Here is a 19,275-nt window from a genome sequence, read left to right as displayed (position 1 = left end):
GAGTTAGGCTTATGGTTGTTCTCTTTATTTGCAAATGTGTATTTAGCTGAAAGGAGTTCAAATTGGTATTTTGCCGAAAAGATTTTAATTTGTACTTGTATACTTAGGCTGGGAGGGTGTTCCCAGTGTCTATAGCTGAAAGACCCTGTAACATATTCCATCTTAAATTTACAAAGATAATTTTTACTGTTTTTCTCTCTTTAATTAAAAGCTTTTCTTGTTTAAGAACCTGATTGTTTCTTTATTCTGGTGAGACCCCAGGGGACTGGATCTGGATCCACCAGGGAATTGGTGGGGAGAAAGGAGGGAAGGGGGGGAGAGAGGCTAATTTCTCTCTGTGTCAGGATTACTGTCTCTCTCAGGGAGAGTCTGGGATGGGGAGAGAGAAGGTGGGGGGAAGGTGGATTTTCCTCTGTTTTAAGATTCAAGGAGTTTGAATCACAGTGATCTTCCAGGGTAACCCAGGGAGGGGAAGCCTGGGAGAGGCAACGGTGAGGAAAAGGGTTTTCTTTCCTTGTGTTAAGATATAGAGGGTCTGGGTCTTGGGGTTCCCGGGGCAAGGTTTTGGGGGGACCAGAGTGTACCAGGCACTGGAATTCCTGGTTGGTGGCAGCGCTACAAGTACTAAGCTGGTAATTGAGCTTAGAGGAATTCATGCTGGTACCCCATCTTTTGGACGCTAAGGTTCAGAGTGGGGAATTATACCATGACAAAGTGACTAGCTACCACCCTGTCCTCAAAAGAGGCTGGTATATTGTCTCCCCTTCTCTGCATGGGTTTCTCAAAGAAGGCACTGGCTGGGGCTTTAAGATGGAACTCCCTCGACTCTCTGCCTTCTCTTGTGCATGGAATCCACTTGGTCTGCTCTTTCGGTGGAGGTCACAGCCTGGGATATCACTAGGGATCAGCTGGGAGGTCTGTGAAGAGGTGAGAGCAGGAGGAGAGAGAGCTGAGCTTGAAAGCCTCATGCTGTGTCCTTCATCTCGGGCTGGAGATAGCAACTGAGCTCCACAGGCAGGAGTGAAGGCTCTAAGGACATCGGCATGAACTTCCATCTGAAACACTTCCCTCATGGAAATGGTCTGTTCGTGCCTAGTGGCAGTTTTTCCAATCCTGTCTGGCTACTTTCCTGTGAGCAGCAGCCTGACCCCAGAGCTGGTTGAGCTCCCCAAGGAGAGAGAGACCTTTCTTTTGATTCTGGCTTTTCTAGCTTAGATCCATCCTTGAAGCAGCACATGCCTCAGAGAAGGGCAAGTGGAACTATGAGGACAATGTCATCAAAAGGCAGAGACCGCTAGGACCAAATTGTTATTAGGGAGAAGTGTGAAATTCTCCCCCATAAACCGCTACAGCAGGGAGGTGTGGCTGAGTTGCTGACTGCTGGTGAGGCAGATAAAATTAGCTGGAACTTCAGGTGGTGAGATGCAGCCTACTGCCAGTGCCTGACAGGTCTGATTCTGCCCCAAGCTACAAGCAGATGGGAATGTCTCAGTCCAATGGCTCTGTGGACCTTACCGCACAGAAGGCTTTTGTTTAATTGTAGTTTAAGTTGGTAAGGAACTGACATAACCTTATAGATAGAAGGTGCTTTTAAACCAAGGTAACTGTCTACATGGGTTTGCCTACAATGCTTTTAAGACACCAGTACAAGTTTCCTCCTAGGCAGAAGAGAAAGTTAATCCCAAGCTAGACATAGGGAAATTCAAGCAGAATGGGTGAAGTCAACAGAAGCTTTGCCCTCACTTTGACAAATGCAGAACTGGACTCTAACACCTACATATTCAAAGGTGACTAGTGATTTGGGGTGCCCAACTCGACACTTTTATAGGTTTTGATTGTCAGAGGATGGATGCTCAGCACTTTCTGAAAATCAGGTCCCTTTAAGAGGTGTCTCAGGTTGGACTCTCAAAAAGGGTAGTCCCTCAAATTACTGTTTTCTTTTGAGAAGTTGGCTCTAGCTAACTTGCCCAGAGGTTAGGGGGCAGCCAGGATGAGAACTGAGGAATTCTTATCTTTCACTTTTGTACTCTGTACTGCTGCTCTCCTACCAGTAGATTGCACTTGAAGACCACGATACATTTAACACTGTTTAGTCATCTGCCTTTAATGGGAGGAATTTTTTTTTGTTTAAATGGGGCTGGATGATGTCATGGGCTTATGCATTAATACTTAGCAGCTTTCTAACTTTTGTAAAGGCACTAAAATCAATGAATTCCTAACATACCCTGTGTCCTACTAAACCAGCTTACTGGTTGGAAGTAACTGTACGATGCTAACCATCCATAGCAGATGTCTCCCCTTCACATAGGCAGGGTACTGTACATCAGGGCAGAGGCTTTCCCTTTAGATTGAGGGCAGTCACTAGCTTGACCTTGAGCAGGTACAGTATTGTGGGAAATCTACCCCTGGCATACAATGGCATTTCTGAAAATAAGCTGTCCAGTAGACAGGGTTGTGAAAATTTATGCTCAAGGTAGCCCAAATAGATCAGCCCTTACCTTACTTCAAAATGGCCACCATTTTCATGACACCAACCAGTGCCTGAATGTCCCTTGAAGCAAGCAATTATTGGTCCAATCGGTGCTCTGGTGTTTGTATAATATGGTGCAAACAAGGGAGTACATACAAAAGAACAATGTTTGCAACAGCCTCGTTAGGGTATATGATTGAGTATATCTTAAGCTGACACCTTCCCTGTACTGCTTGGTAAGGTTACTGCTCTCTCCAACTCCCACCTCAAGACTTCTGTCACAGTGCCAACAAGAAACTAGCCAAGCAACAGCTGAGAAGTCTTTATGTAATTAGAAACAATCTGCAGACTGGAGATGAAAGTGTGCATGTGCATGAAAAGTGCATACGGGGTGTATATCCCTTGTCCCCACTACTTCTGAGATTGTAAACTGTTCAGCACAGGTATATGCAGTTCTTACCACACTGCAGCCCTCTCTGTGTGTACTTGATTATATTATGGTAGCAATGCATAAAATGAACAAAATGCAACGTATAGGTTGGAAAATAGCAGGTTTTTTTTTAAAGTTGGTTGACATTATCCTTTCAAAATTAGCCAGGCTAACAGTTTCCCATGCATTCACCTAGCAAACCATCTCTGCATCTTTTAAACAAACATTTAGTGATTTGTGTCGCTGCAGACAAAAACAAGGCTCGTGCCTGATAGAAATTTTTTTTATTATTATTGAACAGATGAACTAAAAATAAGCCAACAATATAATTTTATGCCAACAGCCATCTCTCTATCACAGCCGGTGACTGACTCAGTGCACCCTTCTCCCTCTGGCCCCCTTTTCTATGGGAAGTAAATGGTGGTGGCTCTTACAGACCCCGACGATCTCACTACTACTATTCCTGGATGTGTGCCTGAGACGGGAGGGGCAGAGAAACAAGTAGATGTATTTTGTTGGAGCAACAAGCAGAAAGGCTTGTGGATCCTCTTGCAGCTTCATAGCCAGATGAAGAATCACACCCATCAGATTTGTAGCGAGCACCTACTGCTACTGCAGTCAAGCCAGGCATCTCTTCTTCCCATTATAAGCCAGCAAAGGGCAAGATGCAATTGACTGAGGACTCTATGCAAAATTGGGAGGGGGAGTCTATGTAAAAACCAAACCCCAAAACAAAATCTGCATTTAAGCCACTTCAAAGTAAAAGTCACTTCTTATAACATAATATATATTTTTAAAATGGCAGTACCACCATCCTAGAAAGACAGAAGGGCTTGCACTCAAGACTGAAGAAACAGACCAAAAAAAGAAAAACAGCAGCCCAACTCAAAAACATGGTTCTTCTCTAAAAACAGCATCCGTCAGCCATCTGACAGGGGAAAAAGAAAGAAGGAACATGAGGAAAACAATAAAAGAAGATTGGTGCAACTTCTCACCAGATGGTGCATTAACAAAAGCTCCGTACAGTCCATATGACTACACGTCCTGTGGTGGCAGCATAATTGCTTAAACTTTCATCGCTGTGTATGTCTGTATATATATATATGCACATATACATACACACACATATATAGAATATATAATATTGTTTTTATGTTAATGTTAGTTTTGCTCCATAGGAAGGCTCATCTCTCCTTCACGTGGTTCTGTGCTCCTGCGCTGCTGTTGCCACTCCCATTACTACTGCTCCCACTGCCGCTGCTGCTGCAGAGGATCTCCGTGAGGTCATCCATGATGGTGGTTTCTTTAGGGTCCACCAGGTTGAACTCCCTGATGAATAGGATGAAGTGTGTGTAGAGTGTATTTAAGTGTCCATGCAGCTCCAGTGCCAAAGTCTCCTTAAAGTGGGAGGAGTAGATGTGGGCCAGCACATGAAACAGATATTTGCAAATCTTCTTCACTAAGGACTCAAAGGAGTTGGGGAATTCTTTGCCTGTGAAGAGGAAAGAAAGAAAACCTGAGACACACAGATAGTGCTAGATGATCAAATCCATTGTTTCAGCCTAGGGGAAGCATCTGTCCATGCCAACGTGCAGACTGGTGCAACTTACTTCTTTTTAAAAGGCAGGCTATGGTCTTTAAAGCAGTAATGGAGAAGCAGGATTTAACTGGATGGAGCCCATCAGTCAGAAGTGCCATTCCTGATTCCCCTTCCAGGGCTGCCAACTCTTGCAAGTTTATTAGGAAGCAAATAAACCCGCAAATTTATTATTTTTAATATCTCAATTTTGGGGGCCACAACTCCAGTGAAACCTGGCAGACATCTCCTTATTTGCCTGCCCACGCACCTCAGTTATAACTGCACTTCTGCTCCAACTCCCAGTCCACACGTCTGGGCCTGGGCCGAGGCCTAGATGCTGCTGCAAGTACCTGCAAGCTGGGGGATCCATTCGTAGGTGGAGTGGGAACTGAAGAATGTTCCATACCTGTCACCATATTTCACAAATCTAGGCCCTGTTGTGCGCGCAGTACAGGTATGAAGTCCTCTAAAAGTTGTCCATTGCAAGATTTACCTGCATTACCTAGAGGCACTAATTTAGACTCATCATATTAGGATTAGTCCTAGACAATAGGACTTTTTATAGCCCGATGGCATGCTGCAGTAGGATCTGCACTGCTACAAAACAAGTCTGGACAAACTCAATTTAGATTGCATACTGCCCCGTGGATAGGCACCTGAGTGCCATGTCCAGAGTCGCGCACCTAACCCAAGATGGAAAATTTATTTTCCTTCTAACAGACTCCTCAGTTTCCTTGTTAATAGCACCAACCAACAGGAGAAACAGATTTGCCTGCCCAGGTTGCTACAGGGCTATATTCCTCTGCTAGCTTGGCTCAGCCAGTTGTACTCCCTAATGCACTTTGGGGAGCGCACAAGCAGAATTAGCAGCATGCTAACAGAATTAGACGCACACTCCAATTACAGTGCAGGACACAACTGCTGTTTGATGGCACTCATGAGGAGATCAGTTTTCATTTTCAACCCAAGTCCTAACACGCACGCAGGATTTAGGTGCAGACCAGACCAGCAGCCTGGCCTTCATTATCATTATGAGAGTAGTCAGATTATGTTTGGTGCTGTTCAAACACGTAGGGACAGCAGACAGACATGTAGGGGATGACTTAGCACAGTCATACATGAAACTTCTCAATTGGCTCCTTTGTGACAGCCACATTTGCTTGTGAAGTGGGCAAATATGAGATCCTGATTACCCTTGAGTAACTAAATTAAAAATTTTTCCATAAGCAAAAAGGGGTTAAGCAACTGGCTTAGCTAGGAGCTAGTTGCTTCAGTTGCCAGAATGATAGACTCACCCCTGCATGCCTCTGCTCCATATTCAGATGCTTGTTATTCAGCTAGTAGCTCCACACAACATATCTGTGTAACAGTGAGGTCTCACTCTGGGGGCTGAGGCAACTGTTTAGCTCTTGATTAGCTCCATCCTGTGGGCAGGCCAGTCTAGTGGGCAGGTACCATGTTTTACTTGATGAATACAAGGGGATTGTTCTCCCCTCTACAATAATCTAGTTAATCACATCTGGAAGATACAATAATTCTTTCCGATTATGTTCATTGCTGAGCCCTGGCTATACTGCTAAGATTGCATTTTTCCTTGCATTTCAAGTCCTAGATGGGCTTATTGATTCACCACTTAGTAAGACACAGATATGGAATAAGGTGGCAGGTACATCACTTTCTATGGGAGGTAGGGGGATTTCAGACAAAAGAGGCAAAAGCAACCCAAAAACTCTCCCCACCCCCTGAGTAGAAAGTTTACAACTATAAAAATAAAAAGGGTCTTTCATATCCTTCAGCTGCCTGCTCACTGGTTCATCCCCTCTGAAGTTCCAGTGCTCTAATGGCAATGGTGTGCAGGGATTACAGAGCTCAGATGCTGGTGCTCTCCAAAGAAGCATGAAGGTGGTCCCTACCTCAGAGAGACAGCTCTCAAATAATTCCCCCTCTCTGAAAATTGGCTCCTCCAGAATAATTCAGAAGGACTTTGGGTAGGTCTACAGTTACAGTGGCCTGTAGAGTACAGACACTGCATGCCTAGCATGGCGTAAATAGCAGCACAGGCTGTGAGGTACCGCTTAAGTGAGTAGAAGAGACATACCAGAACCCTTAGGGTCTGTATCCTACATGCCCAAGCAGTGCCTGCCATGTCTACGCTGCTATTTTTAGCAGTGTGGTGTTTTGCTGCCAGAGCTTTTCCCCACCCCAGAGAGACACTCTGGCAGTATGGAAAGGCTCTTTCTCGGGGAGACAATGGGGAAAGGTCCCAGCCACTCCCTGCTGGCAGTCTTTCGCTGCTGCCTGCCCCTGCCAGAGCTTTTCACTGCCACATGTAGCTACACATACCCTATGTGCCACTATAAGTGTAGACAGGGCCTAAGGGAGGGGAAGAAGATGGAAAGATCTGCCGGTCTGGCAAAAAGGTGGCTCTGCAAATCTCTGGGAGTTCATGGTTTCCTTTTCTCTCCAAGGGTGAAGCTACATGTATTGTGTGCTAATGATTTAACAACTCCATAGTCCTTACTCTGCAAGAGCACTTGCTGGTGATCTGCAACGAGAACCAGGTAGCTTAGTGGTAACCCCAACTCCTTACTTCCAGCCACCTGTGCTGTGAAGTAACTACTTCATTGCAATTAGGAACCTAGATCCCTGTTAAAGCAGCTGGAAACAGGGAGGCCCAGCCTAGCTGCTGCATAAGCAGGAGCGTGGGTGACTGGAGCCATCAACATGACAATTAGCCGTAAACGAATGCTTTCCAAATGTCACTTGTCTAGGTAGGCAACTGATGTTTCCACAGCAATGTTGTGCAGCTGTGAATGGGAGAGGAGGTGTCCCCAGCACTATTCAATCTGTTTATAGAACATGAATCTTATATTGAGAAGCTCCATAATAAGTGAACCATCTTTTCCTTGACTAACCATGGTACTACTGGTTCTGTGACTCTAAGGATGCTGTGTTTATTTCCTGCTACCTCACAGGCTGTCGTCTGCCCCCTCTTCGCTGCCTGTGATATTAGATGTTATAATAGTCCCTTCTGCCTTTCAAGGCTATGAAAATAGGAAATAATGGGATCTATTTGGCCTGTTGTCTCCCGCAGTGCTGTTACTAGATCCAAGCTGTGTGAGTGTGTGCAAGGAGGGGTGTGAAAAAGAAAATGCTCATCATAGCAGCACACCAGGAGAGACTGAAGGATTGTGAAACTCAGGGTGACAACCCCAATGCACATGGCCAAGATAAACAGGCCATATTCATCACTGAAGTAACCCCACTGCAATTCAGGGATGAATCAGGCCCAGTATTCTCTCTCTCCAATCAAAATGCTTTTGTAGCTAAAAACCTGCCTTAGAAGTTTTGCTCTAGCTTTTCAAAACATTCATATTTAGGTGTAGACCAAGCATGCAAAATTTCAGCCCAGAAAGAAAAAATTAGCAAGTTCTGAGTAATCAATTAAGAATAGACAGCACAAATGAAGTACACTTCTGCACCCTGAGTGCAGCATTTGTGACTTCTGGATGATGAACACCCCTTTCACAGAGATAGACCACAGGACATTTCCCCCAGCAGTAAACATACCATATTTTGTAGGAAAGACATCCTCGTCTGTCACTAGCTTCTGCACCGAACTCATGACAAAATCAACGTACTGAGGGGCTGTGCACTTTATCTTCTTTCCCCGCTCATCATACCAGTAGTACTGTCTGTGGAGAGAATTGCCAGTGTTGTGTGTTACACTTAGGACCCTCGGTTTGATTTACAGCACACAGGTACATGCCTTTGGCCAAGTAGCTTGACAGTCTAACTAAACTAGAAGAACTTCAGCAGCAGCAGTTAGATTTTTTTTTTTAAAGGACATTTATCAGATATATGTTGATATCAAACTTACTCCAAAACCCAATGCCTGGCAAGAGACAAAATGCATTTTTTCAAGCTGTTTGGGCTTTTAAGCAAGCCAATAACGTTACGGAAGTACAGGCTGTGGATTCCTACAGCGACTCACTTCAGAATGTTTTCCTAGATAGGAAGTCCTGACACTATCTCCTTTGTAAAAACAGCACAGCACTTGCCATTTACCATTCTGCTTCTGCCAGTGAGCTCATTCAATGCTGTCAGTAGTACTAGCAACACCGACAACTTGCAAGGGAACATCTTCCATAAGTCAAGCCCAAAAGGGAGGTCTGTCTCACTCCAGTGTTACTTTCCCCAAACAGGACAAATCCACAGAAAAGGGCTGAAGATAATGCCAGGATCAGCTTTGTTAAAGCAGCCTCTCACAGTTCTGTTCCCAGCTTTGACAGTGACGTATTGTGAGGTTTGGGTAAGTCACTTACCCTCCACGTGCCTAGTTTCCAAAACATTTTGAGGGCTAATGATACCCACCACACTATACGGTTTAACTGTTTGCGAAGTGCTTTAGAAAGCCTCTGATGGAAGGCACTATAACTGCGAAGTGCTTGGTAAAGCACAGCCACATCGTTAATAAATAAAGTACTTGGTCAGTTATACTCTGTGACCCTCCCAATGCTTTAAACAAAATTAACAGAAGTGAGATGGGGGTCCTCTAGGCAAACACAATGTTAATTCAGCGTAAGAACCTTTGCTGTCAGGAGATGGCACCATAATGCTAGGTACCCAGTTTTGGTCTCCCTCAGTCAGGTAACTGCTGCATTTCTTTATTAACTAGCATAACAGCTTAGTCCATCTTCAATCTAATTTTTGGGCACATGTTAGAATCCCTTCTGCATCCTCCTCCATCTAACCCAGGGATAGGCAACCTATGGCACACGTGCCAAAGGCGGCACGCGAACTGATTTTCAGTGGCACTCACCATGCCCAGGTCCTGGCCACCGGTCCGGGAGGCTTTGCATTTTAATTTAATTTTAAATTAAGCTTCTCAAACATTTTAAAAACTTTATTTACTTTACATACAACAATAGTTTACTTGTGTATTATAGACTTATAGAAAGAGACCTTCTAAAAACGTTAAAATGTATGACTGGCACGCGAAACCTCAAATTAGAGGGAATAAATGAAGACTCGTCACCCCACTTCTGAAAGGCTGCCGACCCCTGATCTAACCCCATGTCTGTATTTACATTCTCTGCTCACTCTGGGAGCTCACCATCTCTCCCCCAGCACTACAGAACATGTGAATGATCTGTGTTTCAAGGGCATGGGACATGCAAACTGTTTCCAAGAAAAGGTAACAAGTCCTTCATAAGCAAGTATAACTAATTAAAGTTCACTGGCCCCTAAATCACATCAATTAACAACGGCCTTCAAATGAATCCATTATTAAGACAACAGGAAATTTTAATAAAAAACCCCAGATACAGTAGAACCTCAAAGTTACGAACACCTTGGGAATAGAGGAGGTTATTCATAACTCTGAACAAAACATTATGGCTGTTCTTTCAAAAGTTTATAACTGAACATTGACTTAATACAGCTTTGAAACTTCACTATGCAGAAGAAAAATGCTGCTTTCCTTTTATTTTTTAGTCGTTTGTATTTAACACAGTATTGTACTGTATTTGCTTTTTTCCCCGTCTCTGCTGCTGCCTGATTGTGTACTTCTACTTCCAAATGAGGTCTGTGGATGACTGGTCAGTTTGTAACTCTGAGGTTCTGCTATACCAGCTCCCTTCCACCAAACAGAATGATTAGAATCATTGAAATGTATGGCTGGAAGGGACCTCATTTAGGGAGATCATTTAGTCCAGCCCACTGCACCTAGGCAGGACAAAAAATACCTAGACTGTCCCTGACAGGTGTTTGTCTAACCTGTTCTTAACCTCTAAAGACAGGGATTCCACAACCTCCCTTGGAAGCCTATTCCAGCGCTTAACAATCCTTATAATTAGAAAGGATTTCCTAATATCTAACCTAAATCTCCCTAGCTGCAGATTAAGCCCATTACTTCTTGTACTGTCCTCAGTGGACACAGAGGACAGTTGATTGCCAACTTCTTTGTAGCAACCCTTAAGAGATGTGAAAACGATCAGATCTCCCCAGTCTTCTTTTCCCAAGACTAAACATGGTTAGTTTTTTTTTAACCTTTCCTCATAGCTCAGGTTTTCTAAATCTTTTATCGTTTTTGTTGCTCTCCTTGGAACTCTCTCCAATTTATTTAAATCTTAAAGAGTGGTGCCCAAAACTGGACACAGAGCTCCAGCTGAGGCCTCTCCAGTACAGAGGACAATTACCTCCCATGTCTTACATACAACGTTGCTCTTGATATACCCCAGAAAGATATTAGCCTTTTTCGCAACTGCATCACATTGTTCACTCATATTCAATGTGTGATCCACTGTAACCCCCAGATCCTTTTCAGCAATACTACCACCTAGTCAGTTATTCCCCATTTTGTTGCTGTGCATTTGATTTACAATTATAATCATTAAAAGGCATGAATCTGAAGTCTGATGATGATGATGATAGAGTAGTGTTTAGTGCTGATATATATTATAGTAGTACCTAGAGCAGAGGTGGGCAAACTATGGCCCATGGGATCCTCCTGCCCAGCCCTTGAGCTCCTGGCCCGAGAGGCTAGCCCCCAGCCCCTCCCCTACTATCCCCTTGCAGCCTCAGCTCGCTTGCTCTGCCGCCAGTGCAATGTTCTAGGTGGCAGGGCTGACTCAGTGCTCTGTGCTGTGCCGTGGCATGTCTGGCTCCTGCCGGGCAGCGCAGCTGCCTGTCCTGGGGCTCTGGGTGGCGTGGCTGTAGCACTGCCAGCCACCGGTGCTCCAGCGCGGTAAGGGGACAAGGAGTGTGGGGGGTTGGATAGAGGATGGGGGGTTCGGGATGGTGTTCAGGGGGCAGGGATGTGGATAGGGGTCGGGATAGTCAGTGGACAGGGAACAGGGGGGTTGAATGGGGGTAAGGCTCGGGGAGGGTCAGTCAGGAAGAAGGGGAGTTGGATGGGGCGGCAGAGGGCAGTCGGGGTAGAGGTTCCAGGGGGAGGTCAGGGGACAGGGAGAAGGGGTGGTTGGATGGGGCGGGGGTTCTGGGGGAAGCAGTCAGGAATGAGAGGAGGGGTTGGATGAGGCAGGGGTTCCAAAGGTGGTCAGGGGACAGGGAATGGGGGAGGGGGTGAAATGGATGGGGCATAGGTCCTGGGGGGGCTGTCAGAGGGTGAGAAGCAGGGGGAGGGAGTCAGATAGGAGGCACAGCCTCCCCTAATCAGCCCTCCATACAATTTTGGAAACCTGATGCAGCCCTCAGGCCAAAAAGTTTACCCGCCCCTGACCTAGAGGCCCAACCAAAATCAGGGATCTACTATTCTCTGGGCATGTCTCTTAACCAATACATGTACAGAACCTAGAACTACACTCTAAACAGACAAAGAGTCACAGAAAGGAAGTATCCCCATTTTACAAATGGAAAACTTCAACAGAAATTAAACATTTTGACCAAGGTCACAACAAGGGACTTGGGTTCATATTCCTTAGTCATCCTTTAGGAAGGAAAGGCTCAGTTCAAGCTCTGGACACTCCTCAGTTATCATCAGAGGACTTGTCTTCACTACCAGGGTAAGTCGACCTAAGTTACACTACCCTAACTACATGAATAATGTAGCTGTGTCGATGTAGCTTAGGTCGACTTATCCTGGTGTCTTCACTGCGCTGCATTGACAAGAGATGCTCTATCAACTTACCTTAATCTTCCCAGGGAGCTGGAGTACCAGGGTCGATTAGAAAGCGCTCTGTGGTTGATTTAGCAGGCCTTCACTAGACCCGCTAAAATCGAACCTGCGCACCGACTGCAGCAGCAGAGGTAATGAAGACCAGCCCTGAGTGTAAGAAATTGATTGAATTGGTGTGCCCCCCATTTCATACTTCAGGATGCGCAGGGCTTGCCAGGCACAATGGAGGCAGAGTAGAAGCCACCAGACAGTATTTGTGCATCTGAATTGGCCAGGTATATTTTTTCTTCATGCCAAGGATCAAGCACAGTCCTTTTGCACACCTGCCCAACCACTGAACTCTAAACAGTCTTCACTAGACAGGGAGAGGTGTTATCTGTCATTTCTCAGAGAAGTCACTTTTTGAAAAGCATTAAAAGGAGATTAGTCCCATAGCCCTAGCCAAACTATTGCTTCAGTACGAAGTTTAACAGCCTATGTTATCAATAATCCCTGATAAAGTGGGTGTAATATCCACCCAAGAACACTCACTCATATCCTGGCTAAGGAGCTAGGAAGACTACATGACAGATGTCTGCTGCTATGTGCAGAAAAATCTGCATTCAACTGGAAGGATGTTGGGGGCACAGGCTGGAAAGTAAAGTTCAATGTGTACACCAATGGTGTGCACAGAACAGTCTTGAAACAATTTAAGGAAAAACACTGATTTCAAGATTAAGGCATAATTGAAAGGTTTGTTCTATTAACAATGAGTTTGTTTTCATTGTCCCAAATGCTTTTCTAGAAACACTACGGACATGGTGCATGTCCCTAATGCTGAGCAGAAAAAGGACACCTCATGAGATTCTCCTAGTGGCTGTTGTATTCTGCTCGATGTAATACTTCAACCTTCACTATTACTGTTCTCCATTACAGAACCGCAGTTTCAGCAGAGGCTAGCACTGTCAGTGATCAGAAGAGGAGAAAACTAGGGGGGGAAATGTCTAGGATTTTCCTCAATTTGCAGGAAGTTAAAGACTTCTGCAGACAGCTTTTTGTTTTAATACACTTATTCAATGCATGGTACTAGTCATTCACATCGTGTCCATAGTTACCTAAAGCAGCATTACTGACTCTAGAAGGGCACAAGAAGGCATGTTCAGACATAAAAGCACCAGTTGCAAGTCGCTGTGGAGCCACATTAGGTGTCTAAGACCCACACTTCTATGTGGCCTCATTCTTGCACTCCAGACGGACCTATATTCCCCACCACCACTTTTAATTCCCTTAAAAATAATCAGTATGCTTGCACACATCACTTACCAGAAAGCAAATCAGCCCCAGGTTCAAGTTACTGCAGCCACAGGACTGAAGCTAACTTATGCTGGCCCACAACTGCTGGAACACATTGTGTTTCAGCTTCATTTTTCTGCCTTGGAAAGACCCGTGTGCCAAGAGGGAGGAGCAGCTGGTTGAGAGCTGGCTGTGTCAGCTTTACACCAGCAGAGGATTCTCCCATGCTGCAGAAATCCACAGCTGCCCAGTAGGAGCAACACCAAGTGCTCTTTGCAGCATAAAGGATTTTGAGGGATCTGGCCCTGTTTTAAAAATGGTGTTTGAACCATGCAGAGGGAATAGTGCTTTAAAAAAGTGTTAAGGTCCTCTTGATGCTGCCCTGATTTGTACATGATGTGGACAGGGTTAAAGAAACTGTACATGTCTTGGGGACAGAGAGATGAGGTGACACAATCCTTTCATGTCACTCTACAGATTTCACTTGGCAAGTGAGTGATCAGCAGCAAGGTTTGTGGTTTAAAAAGAAGCTGCGCCAATGTTCCACTGCAGCTGCCACAGAGGAGAGACTAAAATTCAGATGAGAAATTCCAAAAGGTTCAGTTACACACAAAGAACCCTGATCACCTTCCAGCTGAGGCAGGGAGACAGTAAAGTCCTGCTTTGAACAGTGCGTGGAGATCTTAGAGTCACTGTGGATAATTCTCTGAAAACATCCACTCAATGTGCAGCAGCCGTCAAAAAAGTGAACAGAATGCTGGGAATAATTAAGAAAGTGATAGATAATAGGACAGAAAATATCGTATTGCCTCTATATAAATCCATGGTACACCCAAATCATGAATACTGCATGCAGATGTGGTCCCCCCATCTCAAAAAAGATATATTGGAATTGGAAAAGGTTCAGAAAAAGGCAACAAAAATGATTAGGGGTATAGAATGGCTGCCATATGAGGAGAGATTAATAAGACTGGGCCTTTTCAGCTTGGAAAAGGTACGGCTAAGGGGAGATATGATTGAGGTCTATAAAATCATGACAGGTTTAGAGAAAGAAGATAAGGAAGTGTTTACTCCTTCTCATAACACAAGAACTAGGGGTCACTAAATGAAATTAATAGGCAGCAGGTTTAAAACAAACAAAAGGAAGTATTTCTTCACACAATGCACCATCAATTTGTGGAACTCCTTGCCAGAGAATGTTGAGAAGGCCAAAGCCACAACAAGGTTCAAAAAAGAACTAGAAAAATTAATGGAGGATAGGTCCATCAATAGATATTAGACAGGATGAGCAGGAATAGTGTCCCTAGCCTCTGTTTGCCAGAAGCTGGGAATGAGCGACAGAGGATGGATCACTTGATGATTACCTGTTCTGTCCATTCCCTCTGGGACACCTGGCACTGGCCACTGTCGGAAGACAGGATACTGGGCTAGACAGACCTTTGGTCTGACCCAGTAGGGCCATTCTTATGTTCTTATGACAAAAAAGGATGCAGAAGTGCTTGAAGACAATGGTAAATTTACAAAGTGCCTAAGTGACTCAGAAGCCTAAGCCCTATTTCCAAAAGTCAGTGAAAATCATGCACCTAAGTCACTTCTGAAAAGTGAACATAGGCTTCTAAGTCACTTGCATGGTTCTGAAATTTCCACGCAATGGGCCAAATTTTGGCTGCCCCTGTGCATATGCATCTGACTGAATTCAGTACTGGGACTATGAAGAAGTTGTCTGTCCTATCAAGGTCATTAGTGACTCATGATGGCAATTCCACTAAAGTCAATAGGACAGACAACTTCTTCATAGTCCCAGAACTGACTTTTGAAAATAGGACTTAGGCTTCTGAGTCACTTAGGCACTTCGTAAATTTACCATGGTCTTCAAGCACTTCTCTGTGTCCTTTTTTGTCATGAGAACATATGAATGGTCCTACTGGGTCAGACTCACTCATCTGATGGTAAGGACTATAGCAGGAATCAGCACACTAGAACAGCAGTTCTCAACTAGGGGTTGGGGTCCCCTGGGGGCCACAAGGAGGTTTCAGGGGGTCCCCCAAAATAAGCCAGAGAGCAGGGCAAAAAGCAGAAACCCGAGTCCCACCGCCCATGGCTGAAAGCCAAAGCCGTAGAAACTTAGTTTCACGGGGCCCCCTGTAGCGTGGGGCTCTAGGCAACTGCCCAGCTTGCTACCCCCTGGCTTTTAATCTACTGGATATGCAGAAAAACAGTTGCTGTGGTGCAGGTGGGCCATGGAATTTTTATAGCATGGGGGGGAGGGGAAGGGCTTCAGAAAGAAAAAGGTTGAGAATCCTTGCACTAGAAAACCAGAAGGCAAAAGTTACTGGAGTACGTTTCATCTTGCTAATCAACATCTCATTTACAAGGAGACAAGCTGCCTCTGTCCACTGATTTCCTAGCTTTTGGACCATTATCCTCATTTTTGTGTGAGGGAGATTTATCACTCCACATTCCAGACTGCTTTCAAAATGTTCAGAAAGGTCGTATTTCTTGGGTAATTAGATCTACGTTCTCTCCTGGTAATCGTTAGTAGCGAGGTCTTCTTTTTTAGCCTCCGACTGGAAGTTACCCTGCTGTTAATTTTCACTTTTAAAAAAAGTACTTTATAACTTCACATAGGCCCTCTCCATGAACACAGGAGTGCCTCTCAAACCCCCTACTTGAAACAATGTCAGTATGAGCTGTTAATACACAACTGGAGTTCTACTGAAGTGCCACAGTATAGGAAGCAATCACCTATTTAGCATTACCTAGCAATATGTTGCAATCATTACTAGTCATTTTAATAGAGAGGCCTGTGTTTGCTGTGGATAATCTTTATAGCTACTGGTGTGATAAGACATTACCTACTGTTTTGTTTTCCCTTTGAAAACTCATCTTCACTACAGATTGAAGAGATCTCAAGATGCATAATGGAGAAGGGGGTGGGATTATCAGTGTATACATCAGGGAAAAAAACACAGGAGCCTATCACACCCTGCTGGAGCTCTCAGATTCCCTCATGTCATAGACTCATAGACTCTAGGACTGGAAGGGACCTCGAGAGGTCATCGAGTCCAGTCCCCTGCCCTCATGGCAGGACCAAATACTGTCTAGACCATCCCTAATAGACATTTATCTAACCTACTCTTAAATATCTCCAGAGATGGAGATTCCACAACTTCCCTAGGCAATCTATTCCAGTGTTTAACTGCCCTGACAGTTAGGAACTTTTTCCTAATGTCCAACCTAAATCTCCCTTGCTGCAGTTTAAGCCCATTGCTTCTTGTTCTATCATTGGAGGCTAAGGTGAATAAGTTTTCTCCCTCCTCCTGATGACACCCTTTTAGATACCTGAAAACTGCTATCATGTCCCCTCTCAGTCTTCTCTTTTCCAGACTAAACAAACCCAATTCCTTCAGCCTTCCTTCATAGGTCATGTTCTCAAGACTTTTAATCATTCTTGTTGCTCTTCTCTGGACCCTCTCCAATTTCTCCACATCTTTCTTGAAATGCGGTGCCCAGAACTGGACACAATACTCCAGTTGAGGCCTAACCAGCGCAGAGTAAAGCGGAAGAATGACTTCTCGTGTCTTGTTTACAACACACCTGTTAATGCATCCCAGAATCATGTTTGCTTTTTTTGCAACAATATCACACTGTTCACTCATATTAAGCTTGTGGTCCACTATGACCCCTAGATCTCTTTCTGCCATACTCCTTCCTAGACAGTCTCTTCCCATTCTGTATGTGTGAAACTGATTGTTCCTTCCTAGGTGGAGCACTTTGCATTTATCTTTATTGAACTTCACCCTGTTTACCTCAGACCATTTCTCCAATTTGTCCAGATCATTTTGAATTTTGACCCTGTCCTCCAAAGCAGTTGCAATCCCTCCCAGTTTAGTATCGTCCGCAAACTTAATAAGCGTACTTTCTATGCCAACATCTAAATTGTTGATGAAGATATTGAACAGAACCGGTCCCAAAACAGACCCCTGCGGAACCCCACTTGTTATACCTTTCTAGCAGGATTGGGAGCCATTAACAACTACACTCTGAGTACGGTTCTCCAGCCAGTTATGCACCCATCTTATAGTAGCCCCATCTAAATTGTACTTTCCTAGTTTATCTATAAGAATATCATCCGAGACCGTATCAAATGCCTTACTAAAGTCTAGGTATATCACATCCACCGCTTCTCCCTTATCCACAAGGCTCGTTATCCTATCAAAGAACGCTATCAGATTAGTTTGACACGATTTGTTCTTTACAAATCCATGCTGGCTATTCCCTATCACCTTACCACCTTCCAAGTGTTTGCAGATGATTTCTTTGATTACCTGCTCCATTATCTTCCCTGGTACAGAAGTTAAACTAACTGGTCTGTAGTTTCCTGGGTTGTTTTTATTTCCCTTTTTATAGATGGGCACTATATTTGCCCCCTTCCAGTCTTCTGGAATCTCCCCCGTCTCCCATGATTTCCCAAAGATAATAGCTAGAGGCTATTAATAATGTCTGTGAATCTCTGGCCTCGTCCAGACTAGGGGAGGAAAATCTATCTTAGATACGCAACTTCAGCTACATGAATAACGTAGCTGAAGTCGAATATCTAAGATCGAATTACTCACCCGTCCAGATGGCGCGGGATCGATGTCCACAGCTCTCCGTGTCGATTCCGGAACTCCGTTCGGGTTGATGGAGTTCCGGAATCGATGTAAGCGCGCTCGGGGATCGATATATCGCGTCTAGACGCGATATATCGATCCCCAAGCAATCGATTTTAACCCGCCGATGCAGCGGGTTAGTCTGGACGTGGGCTCTCAGTCAAGAGCAGCAGTTTGCAGTAAAGCCCCATTTCAAAACGGCCACTTTGAGCCAATTGCATTTTCCTCTGCATCCTTAACACATTAAAGCACCAATGCTCTCTTTTAAGGCTGGCTACCTGTCAGGTGTGAAAGCTCTGATGACTCCTAGAGTGGGAAAAGACACAAAAACAGAACATTTCCTTTGCCCTTTGAGAAGTTTCCACTTGTGCCCTCTCCATCCAAGAGCTGAGGCAGACAATGGCTCACATCAGACTGGAGGTTATCTGTCAAATGGCCTGGTGCCCTGTTCACATTCCAACCACAGAGAGTGGCCCCTGAGGTTTTCACTATTCTTCTTTTATTCTTCCTGCCTTCTATGGACTCTCAGCAGCTTTCCAGTCTGCAGAGTTTTACTTTTTATTCCTTCCCTACAAGACCCTAAACAAGGCATTTTGCTTCTGCAGTATGACCCTGCTGCTTTTCTGACTGAGCTGGTTTTCCAAGAGGTCATCTCTCCTTTACTGAATCAGCAGGATTTCCCCTGCCCTCCACTGTTTCCAGGAAGGGTGTGCATTTGTCATGTCCTTAACAGATCATAAGGAGATCATTCTTTATTTCCCTAACGCCCTCCAAAACCCACAAACCCATCCACACTGAGTCTAGAGCTCAGTTGGAGCAGCCCAAGCAGAGAACACATGAAGGGTGTCACTCACGTATTGCACACGGCCATGGTCTGACACGACTCTCCTGTGCAAAATTCTGAGATTGTACTATACTGTAAATTGATATGGTGGAAGAAGGTCGTTGCTGAAAAAGAAAGACAAGAAAAATAAAAATGTTAAAGATGTAAGCTACTTATCAGAACACTGACAGGTAATCGACAAACGAACAGGTAAAGTGGCCTAACACTCCTGAACTTGGGGGTCTTAATGTTCCAGCGTACTGACTTCAAATCAGCGTTCAAAACCTGCTCAAGATACAAATGTGAGTTTGGTTCTGACTAAACCCGAATGACCACTTGTACACTTAACAAAACCAGCATGCAGTTTTAGATTAAATCTCTCATAATTAGCACGCACTGCTAAGAAATAA

General features: G+C 44.6%; 1 protein-coding gene across 12 annotated transcripts in view; it reads right to left on the bottom strand.

Moving 5' to 3' along the window:
- Positions 1–3,167: 3,167 nt before the first annotated feature.
- MOB2 (MOB kinase activator 2) overlaps positions 3,168–19,275 on the bottom strand; it is a 165,676-nt gene continuing 149,568 nt past the window's right edge. For all 12 annotated transcript variants that reach the window (XM_030560611.1, XM_030560604.1, XM_030560608.1 and 9 more), the window contains 3 exons: positions 18,897–18,990; positions 8,050–8,174; positions 3,168–4,392 (listed from right to left, as the gene is read on the bottom strand). In XM_030560611.1, coding sequence (XP_030416471.1) covers positions 4,085–4,392; positions 8,050–8,174; positions 18,897–18,990 — 527 coding nt within the window. In that variant the 3' untranslated portion in view covers positions 3,168–4,084. The remainder of the gene's footprint in view (positions 4,393–8,049; positions 8,175–18,896; positions 18,991–19,275) is intronic.

The sequence above is a fragment of the Gopherus evgoodei genome, chromosome 4 (assembly GCF_007399415.2).
Source record: "Gopherus evgoodei ecotype Sinaloan lineage chromosome 4, rGopEvg1_v1.p, whole genome shotgun sequence".
Taxonomy (NCBI): domain Eukaryota; kingdom Metazoa; phylum Chordata; order Testudines; family Testudinidae; genus Gopherus; species Gopherus evgoodei.
This window is presented reverse-complemented; position numbering and strand designations above follow the sequence as displayed.